Source organism: Mycteria americana, chromosome 2 (assembly GCF_035582795.1).
Source record: "Mycteria americana isolate JAX WOST 10 ecotype Jacksonville Zoo and Gardens chromosome 2, USCA_MyAme_1.0, whole genome shotgun sequence".
NCBI classification, from domain to species: Eukaryota; Metazoa; Chordata; class Aves; order Ciconiiformes; family Ciconiidae; genus Mycteria; species Mycteria americana.
The window spans coordinates 27,106,361-27,132,155 of record NC_134366.1 but is presented as its reverse complement, the minus strand read 5'-3'; the positions used below and the strand labels follow the sequence as shown (position 1 = coordinate 27,132,155).

Here is a 25,795-nt window from a genome sequence, read left to right as displayed (position 1 = left end):
GAAAACCAAAGGCAAACCTGAAAAATTCAGTGGAGTCAATGATGCTCTGACAAATTGATTTCTAGGACAAATACATAGCCAAGAAATTTTGCTTTGCTCAGGGTCACGCAGGGTGTCTACAGCAGAGCAGGAAATACTAATATTATCTTAGTATCAGTTCAAAACGTCAGCCAAAAAACCCATTATTCCTATTCCCTGGCATTATTGCTTTGGAACAGGGAAGACTGGCAGAGGGACAAAAGGGAAGTGATATGAAAGGAACATTACTAATTTCTAGTGTAAATGACATTTTGCATTGTTGAATTAGGAAAATAAAGTCTCACAAAGAAATCATATTAGTGTACAGTATTTATTACTTTCTATTAATCTGAAGTCAATCATTTTGATATGACTAAATTAATTCTGAAATAAACAGACATTTTTAAATATGTATGAAGATGAGAGGCTTTAACATGAGTGTATTTAGTTGATCTGCATTCTTAATCCACATGCAAGATACATCAATCAAATATTGTACATTTCCTTTCATTTTACACTGGTCCATAATAAAGCACAATTTCTGAGGGTGAAAGCAGGGAGGAAAGAAATCATATTTTCAAGTAGCCCTTTTATTAAAAAAGAGCATCAACTATATATTAAGCCAATGTGTTTCTCTCTGATTTTGATTTTACTTACAGTATACAGTTTTGCAAAATATACAGCTCACCAATGATACACAAACAGCGGCCCTTTACTAAGGGCAAGTAACAAATAAAAAAAGAAATACAACAGAAAAGAATTCTACAGATTAGAAAAGTCATATTTTAGAACATTATGCCACTTCAGAGTGTCTCTAATGCTGGTAAGAAAGGTCATGCACAATGTTTTTTAAGAGAATGTTGTCATTAGTCCATGAGAGATTTGTCTGCATGCTTCACATGAACAGAAAAAGGTACAAGTCACAAGGAAAGTAGCTTTCTCCAGTTATCTTTTAGGCCTGTCTATGTCGTCAATAGCAGCTAGCAGCTTCTGTCTTGCCTTCTTGTTGATGTGGGATCCCAGGCAAACATTCACCAGATTGGTCAACTGCTTAGTGGAATATTCCTGGCAAATAAAAGCAGGCCATGTTATGGCAGAATAAAACACCAGACAAAGATAGAAAATTAAAAAATGCAGACATACACACTGTGGACTTTTCAAGTGATAGAAGCAGTCAGTACACAAGGGAGATTTAAAGCGGTAGTTAAGTCAGGTCTGGATAGTTTTCATAGTTGAGGCACAGGACAAAACTGTATTTTGCTACATGGCAGATTATAATGGAAAATGCTTACGGCTTTAGTAGTGTTGGACTGAGTTCGCAGAAAGTAATTCTGTGAATACATATGTATTGAAATCAATTTTTAATGTATTTTCCATTCCGTGGGAGGTATGGTGGGAAATATATATGCAAATAGGATAAGCTTGTAACACAGAAACATTTTTCTAAAAAAACTGTGCAAAAGTTGATCTTTTTTATTTTGACTTCTCATTTCCAATAAGCTTCTAAATACTTCTGTCTACAGGGTCTCCAAACAATGTTAATTTCAGTACATGATAAAGGAGGAAAAAATGGCAAAAATGTTAAGACAAGAATTCTTAACATCTGTCAAAACACCACATTTGCCAGTACTACCTTTATACTTAACACTATCCAAAATATAGCTTCCACCAGTAGGGTTTAAACAAGAGTTTTTCCATGGAGGTCACCAAACAACAGCTCACAATCTTTCTTGTGGCTCCAGGTATAACAAGGAAAACAACATTAAAGACTTAGTTCTTTCATCCATTTCTAGTGGGATTTAAAGTAATCCCAAAATACAGATTTCAAAATGCTCCATTTTAAAAGACTTTTCACTTTAACAATGGGCAGCTCCAATAGCATGTGACTATTACTTACGCAGTCCTGTTATAATTGTTAGGTTATGCTACCATGAAAGCATGCTAAACGCTTTCAAAACACAAGTGAAGACTTATCTCAGAGAGAAATGTTGATCCTGGTTCAGTATTATAAAATGAAGGAAGAAAAAGCAATGACTCTTATCCCTTGTGCCTTACAACGTAGTTTAAGCAATCTGCTCCTAAAGGCAAAGTAAAACTTCATGGTGTGATTTCAAACTGTACTTCTTGACAATCAAGTTGTGCACTTTGGCATATTCTGAACAGCACACAAACTTTTCCAACTTCACTTTGCTCTAGTTCTCTACATTTTTTGATATAGTAGCTAGATGTGACTGGCTTATTCATCAGATGTTGAATCAGTAAAAACACGTTACTAACTTCATATGATAATAAATATAATGAACATATACATGCACACGCACACATTTATATTTATACTGCTTCCCATACAGATTTTATTGTAATAAATTAATATATATATATATGCATATGTTCATTTTTAACACATAGAAGCATTGATCATTTAGAATTGTTAGCATGATTCTATCATTATGGTGAATTTTCCTGATAGACAGTAAAAGAATGAAAATTTAACTCTTACCCTATGTTCTTTTATCCAGCGTTCCATGTCATTTTCTGTTAGGTAGTATGCTTTAATGTAGGTCTCCACAAATTCTTTATCTGGAATAGGCCTAATGTCTGTTAACTTTTCTAGTTTCATTAAGAATTGTTGAAAGTCCAGTTGCATCAAGGCACGTCCTTCATTGCTGCACTTCTTTACATTGGCATAACTGAAAACAGAAACACAGTGGAAAGTAAAAATTAGAAGGAAATAAAAATGAATCATACTTCTCAAAGTTGTTTAACTTAGTCCTTCAAACCTTGAGGAGGAACATAATTATGGCTTTAAGTTAAGAGCAGACAAGAGCCCCAAGCCACTAAAAATCCTACACTGAACAACTTACTAGAAGTGGGTTAAAGGAAATGAAATCAATGTTGACCAGAACACTAGACAGTGGCTTTAGTCACGTGATCAAGACCACTGAAGTCTGAAAGGTAACGCGACAGCTTTAGGAATGGTCACCAGGAGCTTGCTGAACCAATAGTGGCAGCATCAGAGAAAGGCACAAAGCTGTTTGTTCAAAAACACCCACAATAACCAGAGGATAAAGGGTAGCAGCACTGGCTAATCTCTGTGAGAGGTTAATGTTTTAATGAGAGTAGATTGACAGAAAACTGGTGATAGGTTTGAGCTCAAAGAAGAAGAGACAGTAGATGAGCTTAGTACAGGGTAATACCAGGAAGGATTACAGTGGGGTGATAGGCAACAAATGAGGAAACTGATCTTTGCAGTTTTTCAAATGGATAAGAAATTGCATTTGTCGAGATCAAAGGAAATGACATCACAATGCCCTTAACAGTGCCAATTTCAACTGTGTACAGGGAATAAAAAAAGCTTTGGTCTGGGGCACAGGGTCTTGATAGACTTAATCCAGCCCACCCACAGGCTGCTGCCACAAGCGACAATCCTGTCCCACTCTTTCCACTCTTCCTTTGTACCAAATTTAAAGCAAGCTCAGTCTTCCATTGGTTCATTAAGTTGATCCTAATTATTATACATTCCCTAAATTATTAGGTCTGATGCAAAGGAGGAAGCAGAAACATGCAGCTGGAAACTGGATACACAGCAAGATCAGGTTAAGAGTAAGAAGAAATTGCACCCTTACAGTTAGTACGCAGAAAGAATTTGCAGAATGCAGAAAGAGGCAAAAAGAGAAGGGGACCAAGGCACAAACTCTCTGGAGCTCCGAAGAAGATTGGACGATGATTCTCAACAGGACATACTGAAGCACTTCAAGAAGCCAGATGGGAAACAGGAGAGAACATAGAACTGGGAGGTAGGGTAGGGCAAAATTTAAAGAAGGATATGGCTGACTGTACTGGAGATGATTCTTCAAAGAGCCTGATGAGAGCGATTTCAGTTGACTGGCTGACTGGAGGAGAAACACCTCCTTCATGGCTTTTAATTCCATACCTTCATGGAATTCAGAGATGAAAGAAGTTATGAAGGTATTCAGAGAGTCAGCTGTTCAGGATACCTTCCTGCCCTTTCCCCAGTGGCAAAAGAAACTACAAAATATGCGAGAAAAAAAGAACTGGGCAAGAAAGCGTAATTACAGCAGATATTTGGGAGGAGGTAATAATGAGTGCTCTTTACACTCTAAGAAAGGGCACAGGCCAAATCATATCAGCAAGGTATTCCCAGTCCACTTTGACCAGTCAGTGAAATGCTTAGGTAAAGTAAAGGTGAAAGTTTCATGGTAAGTCACAAGCGTGAACCAAAACTGCAGCATGGAACAAGACATATGAGTGATGATCTTCACAGCTAAGAATTAAGTGGTTTGTGAACACTGAAGTCACAAAAGATGAGTAAGATTGTGAAGTAAGGGAAAGAAACAAGCCCAAAACAGGCACAAGGGCTCAGCAGAGGAGTTTGGTAGTGACTGATGGTGTTATCCACTTGAAAGGAAAGGGGAATAGGGGAAGGAGAAGACAGATGCTTTTGTTCCACTTCTTTTGATTTGAGGCATGATAAGTGGAAAATAAAATTTCAAAAAGAAAAGATAGTTGTATAGGTCATAAGTCATGCGAAGGAATTCGGAAGCCAGAGGGAGGTAATGGCTGGATTTAGCCTCCCTGAAGATGAAACTGATCTCTCAAGAGACTGCAAAAGGATGGCACGAAAAGAAACAGGCATGAGTTTAAAAATGATGGCTTGATGGAAGCAGTGGAGGCTGATGATCCTTAACAGACAGCTAACACTTGGAAAAGAAGGATGTTGTTGAGGTCCTAAACTAGAGCAGACAGCAGGAGAGTGGGATGGAAAGTAGTAAAATAGGTAGTAGGGAGCGCATAGGGTAAAGATAACCAGGAAATAAATATGGAAACATATGTAGAAAGAGTGGAAGACAGCACATATTCTATGATGCAGGAGAAGGTGTGATGAGAGCCCAGACGTATGTAGCAAGGGGACAAGAACACAAAAATAAATGCAGTGGATGAAAAGACGACAATACTCAGGCTACAATATTGACTCTGAAAAGACTGGGACACTGATTAAGAGGGAGGGATGAGCAAGGTGTAGCAGTTCCTAAGGTGCTTGAGCCTCTATTTACCAAGCCAACTAAGACACCTCTCTGTTCCTGATGAATTTGGAAAAATCCTGCTCCATGGCTATTCTAAGATAACTGCTAGGGTTGACAACTCCATCTTTCTTCCTGGCAAAGACAAATGGCATCACCACAGAGATGCTGACAATTACACTTTATCTTTCTTCTTTGCTCTGTTGGGAAATGATAATTTTCAGATAGAAGTTCTTTGAAAAACAACTATGTTGTTTCAAATGTGTCAATAAAACACTCAGACAATGTCATTCTTCAGCAGTATTTAGGTACAAGACCATCCCCTTTAGGCTTAATACTGTACCATACTCTGTGAAACAACTGTTAAGGACTATGTTAAGCCTTGATATTTTTTAGGCTCCCCAAAAAGCACCAGTGCACTACAAAATTAGAACTTTTAGTTCCATAAAATAGATGTTATCATTACAGATGTATTTACCCAAAAGCAAGACTTTCATGAACTACTTACCCTTCCACAAGGGTTCTATTGGCCAAGCGTATGCAGTGCTCCCAAAGGATGTTGGAGACTGGCAGTGGTATACGGACTCTCTTAGACACCTCGTTCAACCTTCTGTTAAATTCTTCAAATTCCTGATGAAACATGAACGATCATTATTCCTTTAGCATAAAAGGGATCATACTCTATACATCACTAGCAACAACAACAACAAAGAATAAGTGCACATGAAAGAGAATACTGAAAAATAAGAGCAAAGCAGAGAAGCTTAAAAGGCACAGACTGTAGAGACAAGCTTAATGTGTAAAGTAGGAAGCATACCACTTTCTAGTATATCATTCACAACATTACCTCAGTAATTTTTTTTAAAAAAGGAAATACTGCTCTGTTCCCCAGAGGTGTAGTTCTCTGTGAAACTGACACCTCTAAAAAATTAACCAAGTAGCTAATCCTTCAAATGCCGTTTTCATTGCCTCACTCCCTAAACGCATTTTTAACTTTTTTAAAGTCAATATACAGCCACTGAAAAAAATCCAGTGATGATGTCTTTATCCCTCTAAATACTCGCCCCATCAGCTTTCAAAGAGAAGCCCAGAAATATTGTAACCACTTTTCATTCTTCAACCTTTCACATTAGATAGTTCCCTGGTGCTTTGAAAGGACCTGAGAGCACCCACTGAAGAGAGTCCCAGTCTAACAGTTTAGGAGCGTACTGCAACACTAGAGCACGATTCAGGTTGAGGGAAGGCACCTGTTTCCACCTGAAACATCAATGGCCTGGATGGATCTGAGCTGTTACTATGAGTGACAAACTAATCACAACTGAACATAAGTACTGCTACAATGACTTACATAAAGTGAAATAGAAGTCTGCTGCCAGTGACTAATGCCTCTATCATTTTAAAAAAAGTATCAAATGACTTAAACGTAAAGCAGACTGATAACGAACTGCTCTGTGTAACCAGCAAAAGCAGTTTGTACTGCAGCCTATTAAGACCATACTTGTCCAACAAAGTGCTCTCATTCCAAGGCTGTTAATCTAGGTGGTTTTTCCTTCCTTTTTTTCCCCCATCAAAAATTCAGTAAGTGAAGAAAAACAGAAGGGAATCTCAGTAACCAATTTAACCTAGTATCTGACCAAACAATTGGTGTTTAACACAAAGTTTCTGGCAGAGGAATTCGGCAAGAGGAAGCAGGGTACCGCAATGTCATGCTTTAACCGGCATACAACTCGCTCTTCTGAAGATAAAGATGCCTAACACTCCATGTTAACGAATTTCTTGAACACTCCTCTTTCCGCAATTTATCTGCTTCCATACATGCTACGACTGAGTATAGAATTTTGCATATGTGTACATGGCTAAAAGTAGTTGGTTATTACATTAAACATTGTGCTTACACCTGGCACTCTTGGAGTCCCAGGGTACACAGCAAATCACTAATTGCTTAGCAGTAATCTAAAAGCTTCTGTAGCAACTATTATTAGCTATATAATGCAGAGGCCAGAAATGGTTTTAAATGGTATTAGCCCTGATTGTCCTGAAGCAAATTCATCAGCAGTTGCACACTCAGAAAAGGAAAAAGTTCTACTGCAGAGACCAAATGTTCTAAGTACAAACTGATTTCAAAAAGCCATGGCAGCATAAAGAAGGGCAATCACAAAGATTCAATCAAATTCAATGCAATGATATATCCTCTATCAGATTCTACCATTTTGCGTTGATTTTTTTTTTAAAGCAGAGAACAGCTACAAAGTACAAAGGTGGAATCAAAACTGTTATTCAACACAGATGCATAACTTTTAATTTAAAGATACATGAAGTATGTATCATGGAAAAATTTTTAGTTTCTCTGTAAGAATTAGTATAATTCTACTACTGCCAGAACTTCCTTCTAAAGACCTTTAGAAATATCATTTAGGCATATATAAAAGGATGAGAGAGGGATTCTCCCAAGAACTGGTTCTACATGCTGTAAGACACAGTAATTGTATAACCACTTCTACTGAATGCAATTGAAAAGTTGGGTGAATAACTTCCCGTTTACCTTCCTTTTCGAATGCTAACTTCTAAATATAGCAACTTCAATTAGATAGTGCGTGATCATTATCGGTGCTGGTTTGACCTATAGCCCCTACGATACATCTCAAAGACAACCACTAAAGTTATGCAGAACAGCAAATAGCCTTTGTTAAAAAAAACACTATCTCAGGCCACTGGATTTTCCTCGGTGTTACTCTGTTTGCTACATATTTATCTACCATTCAGGACTTATATATGAAACTCATTAAACTTTTGTGGTCACTTTCACCCACCATGTAGTCAAAAAATCATCACTGAAAACAATCTGCTAGCAGCAAGAATAATGAAAATGACAGACCTCCTTATAACAACTTACCATTTGTCAGGATGCTGTATTGCTCTAACCATGCTACTTTAACAGTTTTAGTGAAGTATTACAGTAATTTAATATTTATATAAACTCTAGCACACCATTTCCCAGAAAGTATTCACCTTTAAAAGAGCATCTACATATATATTGTGTTGTGACATGATTTCCTTCACATCCCATTTCACATTAGCCATGAGAAGCAGCATTTGTTCATAATCAATGGCTTTAGCAGCAACAATCCAATAAACTGGTTTACGTAGTTCACTAGCAGTTGACACTGTCTGAAACAGAATATAAATAAAACTCAATTCAGTAAATTTCTGGCTACTATATAGCTATGATGTACAAGTATTTGCACCATATTGTGCAAGTTTCAAATCTTTTGTTTAAAAATCAGCCATGAATTACACAATTCTGACCTGAGAATAGAACTGCTGAAGAAAAGGCTTCTTGGCAGCTGGCATCACCGCATCAAGATGAGGCTGAAGAAACTCAAACTGCTCAGCCAGAAATACCCTTTGAAAGCAAAGAAAATTTACTGTGAACTAAATGCATCATTTGGCATGTCTCTGTACAACTTTTAGTCTACAGTTGACATATTTGGCAATAACGATATGTAACCTTGGAAAATTTAGTCCTGAGAAGAACCGTATCACTTTCATGCCAGCATATCAGCAAGTATTCTCAATTCTGACAATTTTAAAATATGATTGCAAACAAGAAAAAGGTTGAATAAAGAGACTAAGGCTTGAATATCAACAATTCATATTTCCATTTTACTCAGGATACACTGCAAAAGTCTGATCCAAAGTCTAGTAAAGTCAGTGGACAAGTGTCCTGTAATTTCCACACTGCAGTCAACATTAATATCAATGTCAGATTCCAAAATAACATTCCTAATTACTCATATACTAGTGAATCTTTAAAAGATAGAATAAGAGATCAAATTCTTTCTCAAGGGTAGGATTTGTTAATAACATAACAAAGAAATACATTTCTAACTAAGCATAAATGAATGCAAAAGAAAATAAGCTCCTTTGAAAACACATTTTTAAAATTAATTTTAAAATGAACTTCTAATCTTTAAGTGTCATCTTGCGTGTGGGGAAAAAAAATAATTCCTATCTGACTCTTACTATTATTCTGACCAAATAAAAACCACTTTGTAAGTTTTGCATTACTTGCTTGGTATAATCTCTTCTTCACGGGTAAACTTCCACCCGTTGCAAAGAACATTGCAATCCAAGCCAAACCAATATGAACTAAACAGTTCTGAGTCTCAGCCATCACCATTTGAGTACTTAAGATAAGGTTTAAATGAACCATACAGATTAAATACTCCCATTAGCCTCTTTAAAATTAAACTTTTTTCCTGTTAGATTTGGCCTTGTACTGTCACAAATTACTGGACCAGCTGCAGTAAAATTTCATTGCTTGTGCTGGTTAGATGGTTAGGTCCCACTACCTTTAATTAAGAAACTACCTCTATCACTCATATTTAAAATCACATTGAGAGGTAGGAATTTTTGACCTCTCAAGAAGGTTTTGGCTTGTAATCACCATCTCTTAAACTATCCATAGCTTCCAGTGACCACAAAATGCAGTGTACAGTAAATAACCTACAATGATTCCGTGGCCACCACTCTCTCTGCCAAACCGTACAGCGAATTGCCAGATGTCAAAACTACGAGATGACTGAGATGTGGGCTTGGCACCTTCTCCTTTCTCTCTTCAGCAGCTGTGAGAGTTCCTGTAGGATCAGCAGAGACGTCCTGAAACAAAGAATTAAACAACTGAAAAACCACAAAACCAGCAAGAATGGCTCCAGCTGAGCAGTTTCAGATGATAGATAAGATGAATGAAGGTTTCTAATTCTAAGGTGTAATATAAATCAAGCCTGAATCAAAAGACAACCACAGAGCTTTCTATTTGAACAGTGTGGTGTTTAAAAAGGTGAAAAAAAAAAATCACATCATGTAGATGAATATCCACCTCAGGAAAAAAAAAAAAAAGGCAGAGAACAAACTTCTTACTATACCTTAACGCTCATACAGGCTTTAGCCCAACTGCCTACTGGGAGACTGACTTCTCACCTTTGGAGATACTATCTTCAATCTGACAGCAACCACATAAGGAGACAAATCAAAGGAATATTACTTATGCATGGGCTTTACTGCTTATGTGAGCTGCGGCTAACATAGGTAAAATACAAAATTATGTTTTTAAACAAGTTATCATTCCATGAAAACTTCTATCCTGCAGACATCTAGATTGTAGAAAGCAAGGAAATATGCACAGCATAAGAAAAGAATCTGTAATAAGAAGGTGCCCTGCCCTGTGCAACAGTGCCCTGTCGCAAAATTTAAAAAAAAGGCAACACCAAAACAGAAAAAGATGAAAAAGGATGAAGACAAAAAAGGATGAAGACCAAAAAAGAGGCAAAAAAGAGGCAAAAAAGAGGCAGAGATGAAAAAAGATGCAAAAAAGAAGAAACAAAGAGAGTCAAAAAAAGAGACAAAAAGAAAAAATGACCCTGGGATAGAAACTCTGTGGCCAGACAGTTGCTACAACAAATGAGCCTGTTTGTACAGAATGAAAATAAATTTGAGCAATAACACAGTGACAAAGTAGTGGTAAAAATTATTTCTTCAAAAGCAAGATCAGGTGCACAACATGTCTGCTGTAAAGCAATGTATGAACACACAACCAATATGACAACAATAATGCTTAAACATGACATTTATGGTTCGTCTCAAAAAACAAATCAGCATAGTTCTCAGATTGCTGTAAAACTGGACAAAGATGAAGCCAAAAACATGATAATAAATAAAGCAGCTTTGCAGTTTGGGTTTTTTGTTTTTCCATCTGTAGATAGAAATAAATTGAGAGGAAATTTCAGTGAAGTAACTGAAGAATCAGGAGCAGAAGGAAGAAAAATAGACTTAGGCTGACCACAACAGTCACCAGGAGTTTCATCTAGGCTTCACAGCAGAGAACAACAGTGAGGAGTAACACGAAATAGAATAATTGCCACACACATGTTTTTCAGACAGTTTTGTTTAAGAAGAAAAGGAGAGCACTAGAAACATTGATGGAACTAAGTGGTGGTCTAACTCATTCTAAATATCAGGATTGAGACAAGAAGAATATGCATTGCAGAACTTGAAAAGCCAAGAGAAAAGGTACTGTACAGATGATCAGGTGAAAAAGGGAAAAACAACAGGGAGGTTATTCTGGTAGCAAAATGTCTGACAGACCCATTGTGGTTACGTTGCAGCAATTAAAGGCAGTATAGATGAAAATTTATTATGTCAAAATGTGTAAGGACTTGGTGAAAATTTATGTGATACAGAATGAGCAGAAAGACCAAGACTGTTGCTATAGACAAAGCAGCACCAGAACGTGTTTACTGCTTGGATGAAAACCAAGCCAAAAGTGACATTAAGAATATAAGACAACCGAGAAGATAATAGTGTCCAAGCTGTTAAAAATAGTTTGAGGTGTGGAGGGACAAAAAGATCACAAGTTCCACTTTAACCATCTTGTATCTTATTTGACAGTTGCCTCCTGTGATGTGACAGCCCAAGGCAACAGGGAGCTGGATTTGCTAATTCAGAAAGGCTCTTTCAGTTCTGCGTCTCCCAAAGACGTCAAACACAAACACAGGTTACAGCAGATGGAACAAAGTGCAGACTGGGAAAGCAGAGTTCTCACTATCAATGGTGAAGAAAGTATCTGCAGACTTCTAAAAAATAAATTCTGTAATAAGTTACAAAAGCAGAAAGCAGATAAAGCAGGGAGCCTTGAAGGATCCCCACAGAAATTCTGATGTTAAAAACAGAAGACTGCTGACTGAGTAATACCATCAACACATCATTTGTATCCCTAAAAGATCTCACAGAAATAGCTCAATGAGCAGAAGATAAAACTTCTAAAAGAAGCTTATGGTAAATGCTATCAGATGCAGTTGCACTGAGCATGGGAATCATTATAAAGGCTAGCCACATCACTATGTTATTTGAAAAATGAATTTTCTTTGCTCTGATCTGTGTTCACATTCAGACAGATAAATTTGCAATGAAACTGGCCAGACATTTCACAATACCGTGAAGTTTGCACTCTGCTCAGTCTACCAGAATGGATAAGCAAGCCAAAAGGCCTGGATACTTGCTAAAACTCATGTAATGTCTTTCAGGCAGCTCTGAAGGTACCTACCTAGCACATCCACAAGTATAGTGCACACAGGCAATAACATCTAATCATCTAGGCATAACAGTCAATTCTTTAAAAATATTAACTGCTCCAAAGACACCATTGATTAACTATCAAAATCCACTCTTTATCTGCCTTCTCTTTTCTTTTTCACTTCATGTCATTCTCAAAAAACCCAAACCAAACAAAAAAAAAAAAAAAAAAAGAGAAGCTTTGAAATGTTTCCACATGATAAAAAAAACAAACCCACAGCCCACCAACCAATTCACTATTCAAAAAACAAATATTATAAAGACTTAATTTTCTATTTATTGCACTTCAAAGTTGCCTGTCTCTTCAGTATTGAGATAAATTTTAAACAACTTTTTTTTCTACCTGCCTGCTTCCTATGAAGGTAAATATCTTGTGACGCTTTTAAATGCCAAAATCGTGTTGCACCTCAAGACACAAAACGTACGTGAGACAACTGGCTAAATCAAAGACATGCTTGAGTTCAACCAGGGAGTCAAACTCTGGTTCAAATATACTGGCCAAACACAGTATGAGGGTTTCATTCTCCTGACTTTTCTAAAAAGCAGGCACTGTAAAAGCATGTTGATAGCAAAAAGGAAGCCCAAGGAAACAGCCGGTGTACCAATCCCCAAGAAAAGCATAAGATGATTCTGAAAGGGTTTCAGTGATGCATGTGTTTTTTTCTCCAGTCTTCATTAACAGAAATGATCAAATGACTGAAACCAGCAATAAAGGGGCAAAACATTCAGGCTAGAACAGGAAAAAAGGCTACAGACTATTTAAAGAAATCAGATGTTTTGCAATGGACTGGACTTGTTAAAGTTAACCCTTCCAGTAATTTAAGAAAATCTGCAAGACAATCTCTGTTGTCAGAGATTCCCTTTGAGTACCCATGGAGAACAGATGTCCCATGGAGAACAGAAGTCCCATAAAACTAAAAGTGGGCAAAACAGTGCCAATCTCAAGAGGAGAAGGAGGACAAAGACGAGGAGAAGAGTAGAAGCCAGGAAGTTAAATAGCAGCCATCCCAACTTTAATTTCAAGAAATGTCAAGTTACACTGAGAACATATTGTAGAATCACAGAATGCTTTGGGCTGGAAGGGACCTTTAAAGGTCATCTAGTCCAACCCCACCCAGCAACGAGCAGGGACATCTTCAACTAGATCAGGTTGCTCAGAGCCCCATCCAACCCGACCTTGAATGTTTCCAGGGATGGGACCTCCACTACTTCTCTGGGCAACCTGTTCCAGTGCCTCACCACCCTCATTGTAAAAAATCTCTTTCTTAAATCCAGTCTAAATCTGCCCTCCCTTAGTTTAAAACCATTGCTCCTTGTCCTGTCACAAGAGGCCTTGCCAAAAAGTCTGTTCCCATCTTTCCTATAGGCCCCCTTTAAGTACTGGAAGGCTGCTATAAAGTTTCCCCACAGCCTTCTCTTCTCCAGGCTAAACAACCCCAACTCTCTCAGCCTGTCCTTGTAAGGAGAGGCGCTCCAGCCCTCGGATCATTTTCATGGCCCTCTTCTGGACCCGCTCCAACAGGTCCATGTCTTTTCTGTGCTGAGGGCTCCAGAGCTGGATGCAGGACTCCAGGTAGGGTCTCACCAGAGCAGAGTAGAGGGGCAGAATCACCTCCCTCAACCTGCTGGCCATGCTTCTTTTGATGCAGCCCAGGATACGGTTGGCTTTCTGGGCTGTGAGCACACATTGTTGGCTCATGTCCAGCTTTTCGTCCATCAGTACCCCCAAGTCCTTCTCTGCAGGGCTGCTCTCGATCACATCATCCCCCAGCCTGTTGATACCGAGGATTGTCCTGACCCAGGTGTAGGACCCTGCCCTTGACCTTGTTGAACCTCATGAGGTTTACACAGGCCCACTTCTCCAGCTTGTCCAGGTCCCTCTGGGTGGCATCCCACCCCTCAGGCGTGTCAACTGCACCACTCAGCTTGGTGTCATCTGCAAAGTTGCTGAGGGTGCACTCGATCTTGCTGTCAATGTCATTGATGAAAATATCGAACAGCACTGGTCCCAGTACGGACCCCTGAGGACACCACTCATCAATGATCTCCATCTGGACACTGAACCGTTGACCGCTACCCTCTGGATGCGACCATCCAACCAATTCCTTATCCACCAAACAGTCCACCCATCAAATCTGTATCTTTCCAATTTAGAGAGAAGCATGTTGTGGGGGACCATGTCAAAGGCTTTACAGAAGTCCAAATAGATGACATCCATTGCTTTTCCCTTGTCCACAGATGTGGTAACTACCTTGTAGAAAGCCACTAGGTTGGTCAGGCAGGACTTGCCCTTGGTGAAGCCATGTTGGCTGTGTCAAATCACCTCCCTGTCCTCCATATGCTCTAGCATAGCTTCTAGGAGGATCTGTTCCGTGATCTTACCAGGCACAGAGGCGAGGCTTACAGGTCAGTAGTTCCCAGAGTCATCCTTTCTACCCTTTTAAAAAATGGGCACATTTCCCTTCTTCCAGTCACCAGGGACTTCACCTGACTGCCATGACTTTTCAAATATCATGGAGCGTGGCTTAGCAGCTACATCAGCCAATTCCCTCAGGACTCTGGGATGCATCTCATCAGGTCCCATAGACTTATATATGTTCAGGTTCCCCAGGTGGTCACGAATCTGATCTTCCCTTACAGTGGGAGGGGCTTTACCCCCCTGGTCCCCAACATGTTGTCCATTGATTCAGGAGGGGTGAGGAGATCAGTTGCCAGAGAAGACTGAAGCAAAAAAGTTGTTGAGTACCTCAGCCTTCTCCTTTTCTGTTGATACTAGGTCACCATTCTTGTTCATCAGTAGAGGTATGCTTTCTTTAACTTTCCTTTTCAGGTTGATACACCTGTAGAAGCCCTTCTTGTTATTCTTTGCATCCCTTGCCAAGTAGCACCCAGCATCAAGCATGCAGACACCAATACCAAAGCAGAACAAACTTGCTTAGCTTTTCTCTGCATCAGACTAGCAGATCTTGCTGACAGAGCAGAATTGTGATATATCTAAGACATATTACAGCCTACATGAACATCCTTGTAAACAAACTGGGCAAAATACAGATTTGATAAAATAATTTCAAGGTACATGTGGAACTGATGCAAACTACAAGATAATTTTCTCCCTCCTTACCAAACAGGAAAAAACCCACAGTGATTTTAAAAAAGGTTTCATCAAAAGCACCAAACTTATCTGAACAATAACCAAATCAGGTTAGCAGGTACAGCAGTGCAGGTTAACCAGCATTCTGTGCAGACACCTTGCAGCGGGACTTATCTATTCAGTTTTCTCTAGTCTTAGTCTAACTCCTTCATACTGTCATAGGAAAAGAACTGAGTTTTCTAATGCTACACATGATTGGCATACACAACTAGCAATTATTTACAAAAGCTGCTTTGCTATAAAGGCCTGAAAATACCAGGATACAGAAGTGTTAAAGCAAGCTTATGACTGCTTTACCTGTTTAAGGGTTGCTAATAACAGTAGTATGAGCTATAGTGTTGTGCTTTGGGAAGTATCTTTATGCCATATCTATCTTTGAATTAAATATCATCTGGAACACATTTTTACAACAGAAGGGCATGTATTAGCAAATAACAGGTATCAAATAAGTGTGAGTGTGATATTGTTTAATTGTTGGGTATTTTACTTTAGCATTTAATTGTTTATTCCCAAGAAATCCTTTAATGAATAGAAAAAAAAAAAGAGTAAATTTATCCATGTAAGGAACAAGCCTCTCCTTCAATCTCTTCCTCCAAAAAATTGTCTTCTGTAACAAGAGAACACTTCCATTTCAATAGTTTGGCTGAACCCAGTGGCAAACCTCTGTTAAGCTTTCCATCTTACTGGGAAGAAGAGAATTCTTATTACTAATTACCTAAATCAGAAGTATAAACCACCTAAGCTAATTATCTAAGTCAAAAGTTTGAAACGCAATTTGCAAGAGAGACATTTTTAAGGGGCCCGATCTCATCGTGAGCTCAGAATTATGTATTTATTGCAGTTATCCAAAAGAACTTATGACCAAAATAGCTGATTATCTGCCATTTATGGTGGAGATAATTGACAGTTAATTATAATAATCCACTTTCACTAACTTTAAACAAAAACCACTAAACCCCACAACTTGTCCCCAGTACACAAAGTTCTGCAGATCACGCTAATAAGCAATAATCTTTCCTGACCTAAGCTTTCCTTTCCTGAGCTTCTCCTGACCTAATACTTTTTGTATAATACTTTAGCTTTAGAATTGTTTTGATTTAATATACATACACAATAGAAACAATTTTAGTTTGATTCTGCTATGAGCAAATGGCAGTGCCTCTAAATGCTACTGAAGAAATCCTGATCTTAAAGGAATAAGTGGTGTTTGAAAGGCACAGAAAAAAAATCAGACTATCTGAAAAAGTGCTGGCAGTCAGAAGAGTCTACAGCAGTTCTGACACACCAATACTGTTACCAAGAACTTGATGTGCGCTGATGGAAAATGAAAAGCAGACTGACCCCAGATGTCTACCTAAGACAGGATAGCTCTATCATATCTGTTTATGAAACTGTAATTGATAGTTTCTGTAATATCATGAACATAGAGTACAAGAAAATAAACACTGATCAAAGAAAGCATAACCCCTTATTGTATTCAAAGGCTGAACTGAGCTGAAAACAGCTGAACTAAATCCAAGTACTTGCTTAGTATACAAGAATATTTTTATTAGAAGAAATGTACTGAAAGCAACAAGTCAGGTTTTTTTTCCCTCCCCCTTAAACTTACACATCCTTAATAGTTCTTGAAACTTGATGCTGAAAATGACAGGTAAAGCCAATTGTAAATGCACATTGCGTTCAAGGGTAACAGTGCTTTTTGAATATGATGTAATCGTGTTAAGGTTTAAAAATGGTACTTTTCAATACTCCTACTACATTTTAAAGTTGAAAGATCAGTATTTTCTTGCTGAGGGGCACAAAGCTTAGAAAGCAGGTAATCTTGACTCAGCCCTTAGGAAACTAAATCCAATGTAAACAATGTAAGCTACTCCAATGATCACCACTCAACACACTTTAAGAGAGCAGATCATTAAAAACCAAACAACAAACCATCTTGAGAAACCATGCTATTAATTTTCTATTTATTTACAATCCTTTGCAGGCAAGTGATACCTTTACAGCATTATGAAGTGCCATACAAGGGATCCCCAAGCTTGCCAACACTTACGAGTGCACTTCGCACCAGCCCCAGGGCTGAGTTGATCAGCATTGCCTTGCGGTAGGCATGAGGTTTCCGATTTCAAGACTGTGGATCCTCCATGCTCTTTGTCACAAAACAAGCATGTCCCAAACCTCATTTGGGTCAGTCCCACTGGCTTCAGTAACAGACTTCAATAAAATTTGCGTAGAAGCTTCTGGGATCTTTGCATTTTATTTATTTCTTAGTGTTCAATGTTAAATGACAGACTTTTTGCGTAAAAAATTACCAAAAGTTAGCAAGTTTATTTACTATCTTGTCTAACCTAACGCAACAAGGCCTCTATCAGGAATCACTGTGTGCTGATAGACAACTGAGAAAATGAGTGCTTAACTATGCTTTAAAAATAATAATCAAATGAGCCTCTGCAGAAAAGCACGCCCACTGCCACACCCTTGGGAACCTGAACCACTACCTTACAAAAAACATCTAAGCCAATCTGGTCCGGTCACACACATTTTTACTGCAGCATTTTTCTTATCCAAAGAAAGATTTTCAGGAGGAGCAGCTTCTGGTTCCCAGGTGCTCAGCTGTGCCTCTGCAGGCACCTGCACTCTCTTCTGGCACTAGGAATCAGCCCAAGTTTTGGGTGCCCAGCAAGAAGAGTCTGCAGTGACTACAATGAGATAGCTCAGTGACTGACCAAGGAGAGACAAAGCAATCACCAAAACCCAGAAAATTTATTCAAAGAAATAAGCTAGCAAACTTCAGTAAATCATTCCAGTCTACTTGGGTAATATAGTCAAGCAAATGAAAAAAGTTGTGTGAAGAGCTCTAAATGAATAATGTGAGGAAGCAAAACAGCTGCAGAAGTCCTAGCATATTTTCAAAGTGCTTGTCATGTCAGAACTTTCCTTTGTATACACAGAGTTCTCTTCCCTTGACAAGCAATTCACACAACACCTTAAACATTGTCATTATGTACGTTGTACAAATCTTTTCAAAGAGAGGAAGAAAAAAACCCCATAAATTGCCTTTTCTTTTTTTTTCTTCAGGCTTTTTTTTTTTCTTTGAAGGAGCAGGAGACCAAGCAAGGATTGTAAAAGTTGCAGAAATTATCTTCAGCCAAACAAAACCTCACCAAGAATCACAGCTTGCAGCTACCATTTCAGTGAGGAGCTTAGCTATGTCTTTTAGAAGCAGCATCCTGTGCTAGGCACTGCCACGTCAAGTAACAAATTCCACAGCCTACAGTCTCCAGAGCTTGCCATTGGTATGCCAAACCAGGACATAACAGGGTACATGTCCACACTAAGTAATACAGGATTGTGCTGTGACATTTTAAGTAAAACTGAATTGTTTGTTTCCAGAATTGGGACCAGCGTAACTGAACCGTACCGTTCCACAACATCAAAGGGTCAAAACCAAAATGGGTTGGAAAGTCAGGCATGAAGAAAAAAACTTGTTCCTCACATTTTCCTTATCTTATTTGTACAGCTGAAAAAAAAAAAAAAATCTACATTTTCCATCTCTGCACCAACAATCTCTAACCTACTGTCTCTGCCAAAAGATATATATGTTACGGGGAAAGAGCCCAAAAGCTAAAGTAAAGACAGAATCTAAAATACATTAACCAATACTTCTTTATACCAGTGATTATTTCCATCTACTCTTCTATACATTGCATTACAATGCTTATATACTGTACCGCAGTGATTTATTTTCTACTGCTGTAAGGCACGACAAACTTAATTCTAAATCTCCGTTTTACTTGAGCAAGCCAGTTTGCAATGAAATATTTATGAGTATTCCATGGTTATTTGCCCCAAAGATCTCACTTTTGGAAGCAGCAGTATCACTCAAGGCAGCTATTCGCATACACAGGACATTCACAAACAACATCTAGGTAATGGCAGTACTGTGACTAAGTTACATTTTGCGAAGATAAGGAAGCTGCTTAGAGACAGATAAAGCAAGGAATCCGAAGTAGAAATTTCCCTTCCGAATCCCCAATTATCATAGATCACATCAATCTGATTGATGCCTTGTACCTACCTGGGGGCTTACTGGTCTCAGTGGACTAATATGAACATCATTACTGTTGCAAAAACACATTCCTGTTAGAAATGACAAACTCAAGGACCGAATGTGTGTAGGTATCTCTACATATCCCACTCAGGGGAACTGTCAGTGAGGAGACGTAGGCAGCTCAGAAACGGGCACTTGTTTCGATGTGTTTGCTCTAATCAAAACTGCACCTTAGCATCACAAGCGAGGCTGAAACAACAGCACTTCTTCTTCCCCTTTTCACTCTTCTCCTGTGTTTTCCTTTTAATACAGCCTGCTGCTATGAATGAAACACAGCCTGTAGAGTGCTATTTCTGGAGGATCCAAACTATTAGCTCTGAAGCTGCTGCATAGCAGAAATTTGTACTGAAGCTATTTTGTACTAGCTGTGGAAAGGCCTGAATATGAAGTTCACATACACATGTGAAGGCCTGAATATGAAGTTCACATAACACATATGAAGTTCAGTACAACATAGCCAAAAAAATTTTTGAAAGTCATATTGTTCTCTTACATCTCAGAAATGAACCTGCACCCAAATCTACTTTAAAACACTCAAAGTGCATGTATTCTTTATACTTTTGAGTTTGCCTACAAGTATTTCCTTAAGGCAAAGACAAGTAGCTTAGACACAGAAAACTGGTTACTCAATCACTATAAGCTCCCAGCACACTTCCACATAACTTACTATAAGAAAGCAAATAAAGACAGTTTTGCTAACCAGTGGGTCCTTTTTATTTATTTTTTAACTAAACCTATTTCATTTATATATCAAAAGAAATTTCAGACCATACTTAAACCAGTATCAATATTAGCAGTGCAGAGATTAACAAAAGCCATAGCTGGACAAAACCTCATTATTGGTGTATATATATAACAGTTTTAAATAGGAAGCATATTTAAAGCAGTAGCACCTAAAGAACATGCTTGCTCAATCTTGTAAACAGTTAAGTCCCTTCATCATTGTCATTTTGATTACGTCATACAAACCATCCAAATTACAAACATGTTTTTGTATATAAACACGAGGAGGAGGGGCACTTTTACTTCCAACTGAAGTGGTGAGGTTTGGTGGTTATTGTTTGGGGGTTTTTGTTTACTATAATGTTTATTATTATATCAGCATAGGAGCAGCATACAAACATTGAATAATATGTATCACAGCTGAGGTGTCACATTATTGCCCTGTGGTGAAGTTAACACAGCTGAACACATGTTCACATCTCAGCTATTTCCTGTTCACAGTCTAAAACATTAATGTAAACTCCAGGTGGACTTGCTGCAGTTTATAAGGTACAGTTGGCTTTGCTATGAAGCATTAGATTGCGAAACAGAGAAGTGATTCAGCTATAGTTGAGTACTGCTTAGAGGGGACAAGGACCCTCCAGCAGAAGCAGGGGGTAGCAGGGGGTATGCGATGCATGAGGAGGGATGCAGGGAAGAGGAGAGGAAGCACTTTAAATTGCTACAGCCTTTTTGCTCAGTGGCTGTGAGTCAGAAGCCCAACTCTCTGTCTCTCAGTGGTCCAACTGAAACCCAGGATAGTACTTCTCTCTCAAGTATGGCGAGTATACTGTAAGTACAGTATATATTAAAAGGGCACACACTTCTTGCATTGTAATAATAGGGAAGTATAAACTTAGAATAGAGCAGCTCCATAAGGTCCTATTGGGAATGCCTCCAATTGACCTCCATACTCTTCACACAGAAAATGCCTCAAAGATGCAAGAAGGAACATTAATGCAGCTTGGCTTTACTTTGCCGGAAGTGGAACCCTACTTCCACTTTGCTTTTTCCTTCACAAAGGAAGCTTAAAATTCAGCTGAATAATAAAAGTAGTATCCTAAAAGGTATCTGATGTAAATTAGATAGCACTAATTCAGTCCCAAACAGGAACTACAGGAGGCCTACAAAAAGCTGGAGGAGATGGCCTCTAAACCCTCTAACTATTATTCCTCTTTCTCCTGACAATAAATATAGAATAAATGGGCCTTCATCCACTTGGTATCTCAAAAAAGGAATGGACAAAGTCCAAGAGGAAAGCTAGGAATGATCCAGTCTAAATTATTAAAGAGTCTTGACATAGATCATAGAGCTCAACCTTCACAGGCACCAACAGATTAGAGGAACTATTCTGATCTACATGTAGTTCTGGCAGAGCCTTAGTCACAGATTCAAAACTATCAGATCCCGACTATCTTTATGAAAATAAAATATTGAAAGATGCTGCCATCAGGAATTGAAATGCTACAGAAATTATGCTCCTTAATAAAGTTACCATGAATAGAAGACAATGCAAAAAACCAAAATTCCCAACAAGCCATGAGACTGAACTCCACAACACAAACATGAATATTTTCAGAAAGCAATTTACAATAATCAAAGATAAGAGATGAGAATTTTGAGAGCAGTCCAGAACAGTCCATACAATCATGAGAAATACTCATTTTATGATGCAGTGAAGATTAATCTCGACTTTCATAAACTCTTAAAAATAAGCAAACAATAAAAACACCCAGACGACTTTCTTCCTCATAAATCACAAAGTGAAAAATTTCCATTTATAGCATAAGACCAGCATAAGTTCATAAGATATTAATAAACCTCATGGAATGCCTTTAAGTTAATAGTAGTTAGGTAAGATTTCTTCCTCCCTTCAAATCTTACCTGGAACAAAACTATTAGTTTCAATTGACACTAACATTATCTGTAACAGCATTGTTAAATGACTGAGGAAGGAAAAGTAGTCCTTTTATTTTTCCAATTTACTCCTAGAAATGATTTTTTAAAAATTATTTTGACTGATAAAAAAAATTCAAGACTGTAAAGCATTGTCAGGAACTGTGACTACAGAGTAAGTTTAAAAAATTAATTCCATAACTTGCCATTTTTCCATAATCTTTAACTGATTAATTTGCAAGATCTTCCTAGAACTAATTTTTTTTTCTGAATAGAATACCTTTGAGATGAATATCAATATGACTAGCCTTTTTCTGTTTTAGAGAGGCCTGGGGTTATTAGTTATCTTATGCTCCCTCTACTGACTCTATAAGAAATGGCCCCAAAACCCTTTAAGAAGCTTCTCTGAAAGGACAGTTTAGGATTCGATATAATACTTCAAGGAATTAAAAAGGCATAAAGTACAGTTCTGTGGAGTGCCAAATCCTTGTGGAAGTTGGAGCATAGCATCTGTCTTCTACTTCTTTCTAAGGCAAAAGCCTTAGAAAATAAATTCTTCCTGCAGCATCCATAGTATTAATTACTATACAAGCCATTTATGATACTCTTAGGAAATTTCTTCATAATGTTTCAAGGGTTTTATATTTAGATGGAAAAAAAGAACTACATATTTCCATTTTTGCGTAGTTCTTAGCAATATTTCTTTGTAAACTCTGCTGCTCAGTTGAATCCACAAAAATCTACCTGAAGTCTCCCGTTTACCCTTTGTAATGTGATGTGAAGGACAGTTATCTACTACCAGTGTCACATAAGCACCATATTTACTTTTCACATTTTGAAAATAACTCATGAAGTGGCCAATGGGATATAATCTATAAAAAATGACATGGAAAGTTCCCCACAATTCAGAAATGACGTTAACGAAGGACTTAGTATACTACTACTATTATCTTGTAAGGTGAATGATCTTCAGGATGGCTTACTGTTTTGCTATTCTTCTACTGAAGAAAACAAGTCATCTATTGTGTTGGGGTTTTTTGTTTTGTGGGGTTTTTTTGTTTTGTTTTGTTTTGTTTTTATAAAACATCTCATTTAATAAGGATAATACTGGAATGTCTCTCTTTATTACATGAACCATGATACATTATAAGATTTAAATGCATAATTTTGTTGTTACAGCTAGCAAAAGCTATTAAACTAGTTTTGTTGTACATTAGAAACAAGTGATTTCATACAACAGTGATATCTACATCATGATATGCCATGAAACTAAGCCTTTGTCATTACAGACACTGAATATGAAGAGAGAAAAATCAGAAAGCCACAATGAAATACAATTCCTAAATTTCCTACACACACCTCTACTCCACTGAGCATTAACAAAATCCAGGTACTTACCAGATCGATCAGACTCTCCTGGATTCTGTTCAGTGTGGTGCGTAATCTGCTGCTACTGAGGCCCAGTCCTGTTGATTCAAACTGGAAGAAATACATTGTATTTAAGTTGGGAAAGGAAAACCCATTGGTTTAAACTTTACAGTGATACAGCAAAACTTCAGTTTGTAAACACTAGCTACAATTTACTTACATGAAAGTTTTAGCACATAATCGCAACCATACAAAATGAAAAGAACATCAAGAGAGGTCACACCACTCAACACTGCACTGGTGTGAAGAATGACCCGCATACCTTTCATGAAGATGACAACTTACCATTCATACCAATAAACAACCAGTATCCTTTATCGTTATAATACTGTATTTGGGTGTGGGGCTCTAGATTTCCCCATTTGGGAGACCAGCCCAGAATGGTGCACCACAATGCCCCCACTGAGACTTGCATGCACACCACACCCAAGCCAAATGGTCTTGACTTCTCTCTCAAGCCATAAAATTTCTTCTAATTCCTTATTAAATATCTAATTTGCATATGTAAAATTATATCCATTGCTCTTTCTAAAACAGTCATTATTACTTAATGCTTATAAAGATCTACCTGAGAAATACGCCATCTTCATGTTCACGGCTCAGAAGTATTATGGGGCAGATGTTCAGCTGGGATAAATCAATATAGCTACACTGATTTCCTGGTAAATGCAATGAATTATACCAGCTGAAAGTCTGATTTGACATGTGGAATTAATGTAGCTACTTCTACTTCCAATTAAAAAAACAAAGAACAAACTAACACAACACAGGAAGTGGAAATGGGACAGCTAAGAAACACACATTTACGTCAAGAATCTGGAAGTATTTGAATACAGTTCTGGTATGTGATTCACACCAAAAGGCAATTTACTGAACAATATTTAGAGGACTGTTGTACACTGTATTATCAAACTTCCTTTCAATGGAATAAATCAGGGAAGGAAGTGTTCAAGTTCATGTCATCCCATCCACTCCTTTTACATACAAAAAAATGTAGGTCCCCATTTACTGCATCTAACGTTTCTGACTTAAGATGTCCATCTGCCCTAATCCTCCTACATATTCAATGAAAATTTACATCTGAGCTGAATTCCAACTGGAAGTACACCCTGCTGAAATCTAGAACCTGATCTAGGAGACATAAATCACTATCCTAGTGTCCATGTTTGATAAAAAGAAGTGTCCACACCTTTGTTTGTCCACAGGTGAAGTAAGCTTTTTCACAAAAATAATTTGTATTTTTCTTCACATTTTTACTGTAGAAATATCAGTTCTGAACTGCCTTTGATTTTGCAGGTATATGGGTGAAAAAGAAAATAACTTTTTCCCTTTAAGAAACACACCCTTAATTATCTTTTTTTCCCTCCTCAATGTCATATAGTAGCTTTTCAAGACACGGCCATAAGGACTGCAAATTCAAGACTGGCTATTATCCTTGTTAAGGTAAGAACAAACAGAAAAAATACCCTGCTTAAAGGAAAAAAAAAATGTATATTTAAAAATGTATTTGCAAGTTTCAGCCATTACATTTCATTTTAAGAAATTTGCACCTGCACCATCGAAACTACACATGACACTACCTGCCGCTAATTCTTTCTCTTTCTGCCTTTCAACTACTAACTTTCAATAGCTATCAGTAACTTTCACTTACTTATTCTATAATGATATATTACTTTCTAAAAAAGGGCAATTTCACATTTGAAACATATCTGAATGAAAAGGAATGTAAAAACAAACTTAAATTTACATAAAACATTACATATCAAGAATCCCAGGTTTATCAGGCAACCAGTTACAGCCTGAAGTCAGAATTATGCATCCATATGTACGAGGGGGAAAAAACCCACAACAAACAAAAACCCCAAAACAGACTGTTGCTCAGCGTTTTTCCACAAGGACAGAACCTCATGACTTCACAGAGAACATGTCACTCATCAGTATAACTGCTTTGCTTCATGGAAGTTTTTGCTATTTCTATATGCAAAATGGTAGATATTTAAATTCCTTAAATTGATGACTTAGTAAAGCTAGTACGCAGAGCATTAGACAATTTACAGAATAATTTTACTCATCACCAATGCTACATAATTTCTTATAGTTAAAAAACCCATAAAATTAAGTGTTTTCCATAAGAATGGCCATTAGTTTACAAATTATTATGTCCTGTCAAAAAAATTAAAACTCACCTCAAATTTCTTCTGCTAAGGAAGACTATTCTGTGGCATGTTCATGAATGCCTTACACTTTAGTGAGTAGATA

General features: G+C 37.7%; 1 protein-coding gene across 3 annotated transcripts in view; it reads right to left on the bottom strand.

Moving 5' to 3' along the window:
* Positions 1–351: 351 nt before the first annotated feature.
* VPS50 (VPS50 subunit of EARP/GARPII complex) overlaps positions 352–25,795 on the bottom strand; it is a 103,720-nt gene continuing 78,276 nt past the window's right edge. For 2 of the 3 annotated variants that reach the window (XM_075492825.1, XM_075492826.1), the window contains exons 22-28: positions 23,507–23,587; positions 9,571–9,719; positions 8,367–8,463; positions 8,070–8,228; positions 5,569–5,690; positions 2,519–2,708; positions 353–1,083 (exon numbers count right to left, since the gene is read on the bottom strand). In XM_075492825.1, coding sequence (XP_075348940.1) covers positions 964–1,083; positions 2,519–2,708; positions 5,569–5,690; positions 8,070–8,228; positions 8,367–8,463; positions 9,571–9,719; positions 23,507–23,587 — 918 coding nt within the window. In that variant the 3' untranslated portion in view covers positions 353–963. Of the gene's footprint in view, positions 1,084–2,518; positions 2,709–5,568; positions 5,691–8,069; positions 8,229–8,366; positions 8,464–9,570; positions 9,720–23,506; positions 23,588–25,795 lie in introns of all 3 variants that reach the window. The other variant, XM_075492827.1, reaches the window with a different exon arrangement.